Below are 8,718 nucleotides of genomic sequence, written 5' to 3'. Positions count from 1 at the left end.
GACTCTTTGGCCGACTAACCTTTGGTCGACTAATCGGGGGGCAGCCCTAACGTGAACACACACGTTCTGTTATGGTATATTTCTCTTCCAATAAATGTTCATTGAAGAAAACAGTATCAGTGTCTTATTTTATATTCATCACAGTGAATGCTGAACTTGATGGGCCCACCGGTGGGTCCGGACCATGACATGAAACACTGGCTTGCTTGTATCAAATCAATACATCCCTAATACCATTGGAACGGGAAGAATCTCAGCTACAACACTAACTAAATCATTTCTATCTCCAGTAAACACAGCCTACATGGCAAGCATTTTTATAATATACAGTAATGAAAAATAAGCACTATCTTTGAACTTACTGCCAAAAATAATATGAAATTCACCCCTGGTGTCATTCTGTCTGTCATCCCTTGATCCTACTTGCTTTGACTGTTCAAACGAGATGTCAACCATCAAAATTGGATAAGGGGTTCCAGAGATATCACTGTGCAAAACCGGTCAATTTTGACCGAAAATAGCATGGGAAGGGGGGTATGACCTAACGCAAGACAAGGGTGAAGAGGGAGGGGGGGTCAGAGGGCCGAGGTATAAAAGTCACGGCTCGCCACTGCTATAGAACAACCCGTTACATTCCCCAGAAATAAAAGGCTCCCTTGCTTTGTGCATTTAGACTTCTGCTAATGCAGAATGATCAGATTTTGTGTGACCAGACCACTTCTGAATGTTACTGTGCGATTGATTGTTTTGTGTAACTGTGATACGACATTCATGGGTCAGTTCTCTGATTTGGTAACCCTCTATTTGTGCTAAGTGGTTATATCACAAAAGTGAATTAAGAAATCAATTGAATGTTATTCTGTCATTGACACATGTTGCCTTTGTGGCTGCAAAGTTGCATAGTCTAGCTTCAAGTCTTTTCTCTACCCACTACAGTTTTAATTTATTAAACTTGCTAGTATCCATCACATTTCTGTGGACTATTAAACTCTGTGTTTCTATAAGTTGCCTCATTACACGTCCATTTAAAGGTGGAAGAGGAATTGGACACTAGACTTAATTAAACTGTTCAGAGAGACATGAAGCTAGTCTGATGAACACAGCATGATGTCGTCTTGTTGCTCTGATCGACAGGTCCCTTCATCGACAGCATCGCCGGGGTCCCAGAGGAGTTTCGCCATGTGGTGTGGACCCTCGGCATGAGGAGACTAGCTGTGCTGGTGGGACGGGCGCTGAGATTCGGAGAGTCTGTCCTGCTGGTGGGAGACACCGGGTGAGATTCTAATCATTGTGACCTTCAGAAGATCAGGGTAAAAGGGTTCTGGAGAGCTTTATCCCTGGCTCTATGGAGGGATAGGGGGACCAGACTATGGACATGTTTTTTACTTTGCTATTAACTGACCTATGCCCTAGCTCCAAGTCGTGATGACACTAGTGACTAATGACTAAACATTCCCATCAGCCTCCGCTCTACTTTGTGTTAATTAGTAAACATTATGACATGTTAGCATGCCGATGTTAGCAATTAGCGTTAAGCACTGCTTTCTCAGTAGAACCTCTCGGAGCAGCTACCATGGCAGTGTGGTCCTGACCTGTCAGTGAATGTTGCTGCACTTGCTGTTATTATTATAATGCTAAGATTTGTTCCTGTCCCGTCACCAGATGTGGAAAGACAACTATCTGCCAGCTGTTTGCTGCTCTGTCTGCACAGAAGTTCTTCTCTGTCAACTGTCACCTCCACATGGAGACATCGGACTTCCTGGGAGGCCTGCGACCCGTCAGACATCAGGTACCTTTATATACACAGTCTATGGTACTTTCACACATGACAGTATTGATACATAAAGAAATCATGAATGATATCATTATAATGATAAAATTTAACATATTGTGATATTTGTAGAAACATTTTTATTTGATTCATATCGTATATAAATAAAAACACGATTTATTTTTAACCTAATTAACATTACACTTTAATTTGAAAAAAATGGTCTCAACAGATACTTAGAGTAACGCATATCTTGCAAAAAATAAATTCTATCTGGTTTAGGTTGCAGCAAGGACCAAACAAGCATCACGTGTTGCACTACTGTATTTTAACCCTATGATTTTAATATAATATGGTGTGATATTTTGCAGGACACCCAAATATACCAAAGGTTGAACATTAGATTAGTTGCCTGGCAGTTGGTATTACAGCCAGTGCATGAATGTGTTTGTGGAAAGATCTTTTGTCATGATTTATCATCCTCCCTGTGCGTGTGTCTGTGTGTAGACTGATGGGGAGGACTACAGGCTGTTCCAGTGGAATGATGGGCCCCTGGTGCTGGCCATGAAGGAGGGGGGGGTGTTCCTCATGGATGAGATCTCCCTGGCAGACGACTCAGTGCTGGAGAGACTCAACAGGTACACACACACACACACACACACACACACACACACACACACACACACACACACATACACACACTTTAACTTTGTAAGTACTAACCCCTCCTGTAGAGGGTGGGGCACAGGTAATCTACATCACATTGTTTGAAGGTGGAGTTAGCAGCAGAACAAAAGTCTATCTGCACAGTTCGGATGTGATGGTCAAACTGTCATTATAGGGGTAACCTGCTTTAGTCTAATGAAAGATAACATTTGTATCTTTGTTCTAAACATGCTGTTCTACATGATCTCGGGAATCTGTCAGACCAGATTCACACATATCAACCGCTTCAATTTCAGTACCTGTATGTGTGGCACGAAGTTGCATAGTAAAATGCATTTTGACTAATGAGCATTACAAGAATAAGATCTGTCAGGTATCGGATATCTAAAAAAACTTTTTAGGCAGACTGTAATCTAGACATGTTTGACTTTGAGTAAAAACAAGGAAAGAAGCAGCGCTGTAGTCTGGGGGTAGTCTCTATCGTCATATCACAGTAGGGCGAATAATCAGTTTTCAGTGCAGATGGCCTGTGTTCTATTAGACATTAATGGTAAAATGTTGCACAAAAAGAAAAAATAGAACTGCAACAAACTTGGCAAGAACTGTGTTCTAAAAAACACCTTCTCTTTCCCTTTCAATCAATAAGGACACCTTGTGATGACAGTTAGTAAAACATATGTGCAACAAGTGGTACTGTTACGAGACTTTTAAGAGTATACTGCCACAAATTATACTTTTGCTACACTTGGAATGACATTTTGAGACACAACCACATGCAGGTGAATAACAGACGTGGCTGGCCCTTGACAGTGTGTGTTTCCTCTCAGTGTCTTAGAGACAGAGAAGTCCCTGGTGCTGGCGGAAAAGGGCAGCGGAGACAATGATGACGTGGAGCTGATCAGAGCAGCTGCAGCTTTCCGTCTGGTGGCCACCATGAATCCTGGAGGAGACTTTGGCAAGAAGGAGGTAGATAAAAAAATAAATAAAAATAATGTTGCTGTGTTGCATTTGCCTGTTATTGATTCTACTAAAAATGTAAATACAATGTTTGTCCCAAAATGCTCTTCAACCTTTGTGTTGTCTTTCTATCAGATGTGCAACTGTGTCCTGGTTTGAGTGTGTATAAAGCATGTAGTATAAATCATAACTCAAATCTTGGTTACACCTTTTCAGCCAACTTCATATAATAGTAAATTAACCCTCATTTACAGATACAATTGAACGTTATTTTTGAGTTAAAAAAAAAAAAGGTCCAACATTTTAAAATGTCTAAATGTGCTTTTACCTGTATGAAGGAATAGTATAACTCTTGTGCTTGTTTGTTTTGGCCAGCTCTCTCCTGCCCTAAGGAACCGTTTCACAGAGATCTGGTGTCCTCAAAGCAACAGCCGCAGTGACCTGATTCAGATCATCCAGCACAACCTGCGCTCAGGCCTCTCCATCGACGGTAAACTAGCTTAGAGACGAAGTTGCTGAAACAAGTCTTAGTTACATCCAGTCAGTCCTAGTTACAGCATAGCAAACGATTGATGTGTGAAAACATAGAAGACAGCCAATTGAAAGTGTTCCTGATGTTGTTCCTTTGTCTGGTGCAGGCGGCGATATCGCGGAGCTGATGCTGGACTTCATCGAGTGGCTGACTCAGCAGGACTTCGGCCGGCGCTGCATCCTGAGTGTCAGAGACATCCTGTCCTGGGTGTACTTCCTGAACGTTGTGTGTGAGCGGGACGAGGACGGCTTCATGACCATGGGAGCCCTGGAAGAGGAAGAGGAGACAGAGTGGGACCTCAGACTGGACACCGTGACCGCCTTCATCCACGCAGCATGTCTGGTGTACATCGACGGCATTGGCTCTGGTGAGCTGATGGATTATTATTATTTTCACAGAGAAAGATTCTCTCCAAGGAGGTTTTGATTGTTATCTGAGGGTCCCTCTTCTTGCAGGAACCACGGTGTCCTCTGCAGACAACGCCTTCCTGGCTCGCCGAATGTGCCTGGGCTTCCTGCAGCAGCGGCTGAGCAGCATGACCAAACTGGACCAGGAGGTGCTGGACGCCCTGAGGGTGTACGACAGCGGCCTGCCGCGGCAACCCCAGTGGGGGGAAGACTTCTTTGGCATCGACCCCTTCTACATTGCTTTAGGTTTGAACGCTCCAGATTTATAACATTCTATATCATGGCTCCTTTAGTTTTTGTTCAAATGTTTTATAATATGCTTTATAGTAGGCTGTAGTCTTATGTGACCTAGAAAAAGCATAGTCATATATATATATATCAGTGATGCAAATTAGTCGCTTTTCGGCGCCTCCCGCTTTTTTAACGCTGCTTTGGGTGACTTGTGTAATTCGTGGAGAACCGAAGAGTTTTCGTTTTCAAAAAAGAAGAAGAAATCTAGACCGCAAAAATAATTAAACAAGCGAGTGCCTGTTTTTCCTGGCCAAGGACAGGTTCCTTGAACACAACACGAGCGTAACGTGTCTTCACGTGGTTATGTCTCGTCTGAAAGGAGTGTAGACTAGACTAGAGTGCTTACGGAGAGCAGCGGAACGCCGCTCCAGCTCTTCAAATATTGCAGTACCCATAAGGAGCCGTACACATGCCGCAGTGTTTGCGAGGCTGTGTCTTTAGTTGTAAGCACAGTGGCGATCTGTTGTTATTAGCATCTGGTTAGCTAGCTATGCTAACGAATTTAAAGAGCTTTTCTACAACCAGGTGGAAGAGAGCTCTCTCCTGAGAGGCTCAAATAACCTCAGCTCAGTGAGGTTAAGGCACACCTTGATATGATCATTATAATTATTAATGAGACATTAGAGACTAAATGAAAAACAGGTATAAAATACTATATGACAGTAACAAAAAAAAGTTGTTAAAAATAACAAGAATAGAGTTTAAAAGGAGAGTGATTTGTAAAATATCCAAGAAGAAAAATCTGCTTACAGTTCTGTTTCAAATGGGTGTTGAGAGATGTACCCATAGATCTCCTCATGTTGNGTTTTTTTAAGCAGAGGATGAGTAAAATAATTTGTACGACCCTCGGAGGATGTTGTAAAAATTGAAAGGAAAAAGGTTCCCCACCCCTGCTGTAAATAATAATAAAAACCCTTGATTTATAACTTAACATCTCTGTCTCCTATTGATCTGAGTATATTATAAAGAATAGCCAGTTAATTGAAGCATTATAGCACAGGCCTTTGTCAGATGGTATATTACGCTGTTTTTTTCCTGCTTCGAATAGTTCTCTCTTTTTTCACCATACCTGTGTTTGCATCACTGATATATATACTGTATATATATATATGTATGTCGGGATTGTATCTGAAATGTATAAAAAGCCGACCATACATTTGCAATGGCCAGATTAAGAGACATGGTAAATGAAATGACGTCATCTGAATAGAAGATGCACGTTACAATTTGGGATGTCACTGATCCCTAGATACAGTTGTTATAAAAATATGGTGAATAAAGAAAGGAGAAGAAAGCAGTTCACCTATACTAACAGAGACTTGAGTTTTAACTGTTAGAAACTACGTCTATTTATCTACTCCAATTGTACATTCCAATAAAATCCCATGACCGACCGACTCCACTGCTTTAGATAAGTCTATGATGAGTGCAGCCCAGTGTTGTTTATTATCTAAGGCTTCAATAATATTACTACTCATAATGGATCTTGTGTTGTGCTATGACTTGATCTAAATCCCGACTGCTGCTGTAATCTGATGCAAAATGAACTTCTTTAATAATCAAATACCCTGCCCCAAAATTGTCCATAAATAGTTATATAAATATAACAAAAACATTTTTTAAATGAATTACCCACCGTAGCTTTAAATCATTTGCGTAGGTCCTAACTAGTGATACTCTTGGCCTGCTGGTTATAGTAAGTTAGTGCGCCTTTGGTTCCAAGCTGCATTGGGTGTCTGAGACCCGGTATACATGCTTTAGGTCTAGATCGATAAAGAAATTGTTTAAAATTTGAGACTGATTACAAAGAGTTTAACTTAATAAACTGGTTCAGTTGAGTTTCTCTTCAGGTTCTTGAATCAAAGAGCTCTTTACACTTCCTGTCCCTCCAGGCCCTCAGACGGAGAGCCGGGACCTGCCGGACTACGCCATGGCAGCTGGCACCACGGCGGTGAACGCTCAGAGGCTCCTGCGGGCTCTGAAGCTGCAGAGGCCCGTGCTGCTGGAGGGCTCCCCCGGAGTGGGGAAGACCAGCCTGGTGGCAGCGCTGGCTAAAGCCTCAGGGAACCATCTGGTCAGAATCAACCTGTCGGAGCAGACGGTGAGACTTCATTAAACAATGCTCCCCTTGGAGCTCCGGATCTTTTAATACTTCCTGACTCTGATGCTATTGACTGATGGTTTGCTCTCTGGCAGGATGTTACAGATTTGTTTGGGACAGATCTCCCTGTGGAGGGAGGAAAGGGGGGAGAGTTTGCGTGGCGCGATGGCCCCCTGCTGGCTGCTCTGAAGGCTGGACACTGGGTGGTCCTGGACGAGGTAAGCACAATGTTTTTCATTTAATTTCGTTAAACGACCTCCATTTTTGATTACTAACTATAGCGACAGCAGGAAACTAACAAAGTTACTGAGAGGCTGAGGCCGGGCCTGTTTGATATTGTATGACACTCTGAAAAAAGAGTACTTGCTGAGATCAAAACTCTTTTGAATAATAATGTAGTTTAATGGACAAAACGTGGTGATCAGACATAGATATTGTAATAATAATAATCAAAGCAATCACAAATCTTGCGGTCAACAAAAAGCATAACGGCCCTGTGTCACCCTCTCTTCCACACACACACCTCACGCAGGTGAACAGGATTATAATGAGTGCCGCCCATGTGACCCAAGCCAACCAATCAATAGTGATCAAACAAATATCTTATATTAAAACAAAACGCATTACTATACACGTTTCATGGCTCCTACAATAACCTTAATTAAACAACCTGTAATGCGTTGATATAATCTGGGATTTTAAACTGACTGGACTTGTTGTCATGGTGACAGCTGAACCTGGCCTCCCAGTCGGTGTTGGAGGGTCTGAACGCCTGCTTCGACCACCGAGCAGAGATCTACATCCCTGAGCTGGGCATGAGCTTCCAGGTTCAGCCGGAGAAGACCAAGATCTTCGGCTGCCAGAACCCCTTCACTCAGGGGGGGGGGCGGAAGGGGCTGCCCAAGTCCTTCCTCAACAGATTCACCCAGGTGAGGAGCAGCGGGATTCATACACATTTTTTAAGATAGTTCAAAATGATTATCGATTGCAGTTTTTAATTTTGTTTAATTATTTGTCTTATTTTCTTGTCTATTAATATATTTGGGGATTTTGTAAATTGATATCTTGGTAATTTAATAAAAAGTGCATGACTTTTAAATTAAATGTCTTTTTTTTTAATTTAACCTTTTTTCCCAATTGCTCATGATAAAATCTTTCTCTTTGGTTAATACATATTTTACAGTAGAAATCATTTTAGTTATTTTTTAAGCAAATATTCTCTGGTTGCAGATTTATATTTGAACATGCATTTCTATGTAATACACCATTGTTTGTCGCCTTGACATTTCACAGACTAAACCTTTAATTTAGAAACATTTACATATCACTTAAGATCTCTTAGATTACATCTGCCTTCCCCCTGTGTCCTAGGTGTTTGTGGACCAACTCACAAGCAAAGACATGGAGTTCATCGGAGACTCCATCTTCACCAGCATCGATAAGGAGATCATAGCTAAGATGGTGGAGTTCAGTAACAGGGTGAGTTCCTCTCTGTCTGCTGTGAGAAGATATGACCTGCGAGGCGAGCATCAGGCCAAGTTTTACAAGTGAGGTTTTCTTTCTGCATTTCAGCTGGTCCAGGAGGTGTGTGTGGAGCGGCGCTGGGGTCAGAAGGGAAGTCCCTGGGAGTTCAACCTGCGCGACTTGTTCCGCTGGTGTGAGCTGATGCAGGCCGACCAGTCTCCAGGGTTCTTCAACCCCGGGCAGCATGTAGCCCTGGTGTTTGCTGACAGGATGAGAGCGGAGGCTGACAAGGCTCAGGTACACTGCTGCTCCAACCTGCACCACAAACATAATCAGTACATTCATATAGGCAACTAGAAAATGCATTTCCTGCTGAAAATGCGTGTGAATGCTGTAAACTGTGAACATTTGTTGCTGAATTTAGCTGAAAATGCAGAAAAAGCTGAATATGTTATTAGTTGAATGGTCTCTGTAGCTGCTTTTAGCTACAGAAACCAAGTAAGTGTGTTGCTGAACTTAGCGGAGAAAT

General features: G+C 42.3%; 1 protein-coding gene across 1 annotated transcript; it reads left to right on the top strand.

Annotated features, from left to right (window-relative positions):
* Nucleotides 1-1,134: 1,134 nt before the first annotated feature.
* Nucleotides 1,135-8,486, top strand: LOC104951784 (midasin-like; the record flags this gene model as incomplete). Its single annotated transcript, XM_010778513.1, has 12 exons — nucleotides 1,135-1,273; nucleotides 1,663-1,789; nucleotides 2,279-2,409; nucleotides 3,265-3,403; nucleotides 3,770-3,884; nucleotides 4,033-4,293; nucleotides 4,382-4,579; nucleotides 6,517-6,725; nucleotides 6,821-6,943; nucleotides 7,457-7,654; nucleotides 8,097-8,204; nucleotides 8,298-8,486. Coding segments are annotated over 12 exons (1,937 nt in total), but the record flags the coding sequence as incomplete, so codon positions are not given.
* Between the last annotated feature and the right edge of the window lie 232 nt (nucleotides 8,487-8,718).

This window comes from Notothenia coriiceps, unplaced genomic scaffold (assembly GCF_000735185.1).
Source record: "Notothenia coriiceps isolate Sejong01 unplaced genomic scaffold, NC01 NC01_scaffold00019123, whole genome shotgun sequence".
In the NCBI taxonomy this organism is placed as follows: Eukaryota; Metazoa; Chordata; class Actinopteri; order Perciformes; family Nototheniidae; genus Notothenia; species Notothenia coriiceps.
The sequence above is the reverse complement of the archived record's forward strand: the minus strand, read 5'-3'. Positions and strand labels throughout refer to the sequence as shown.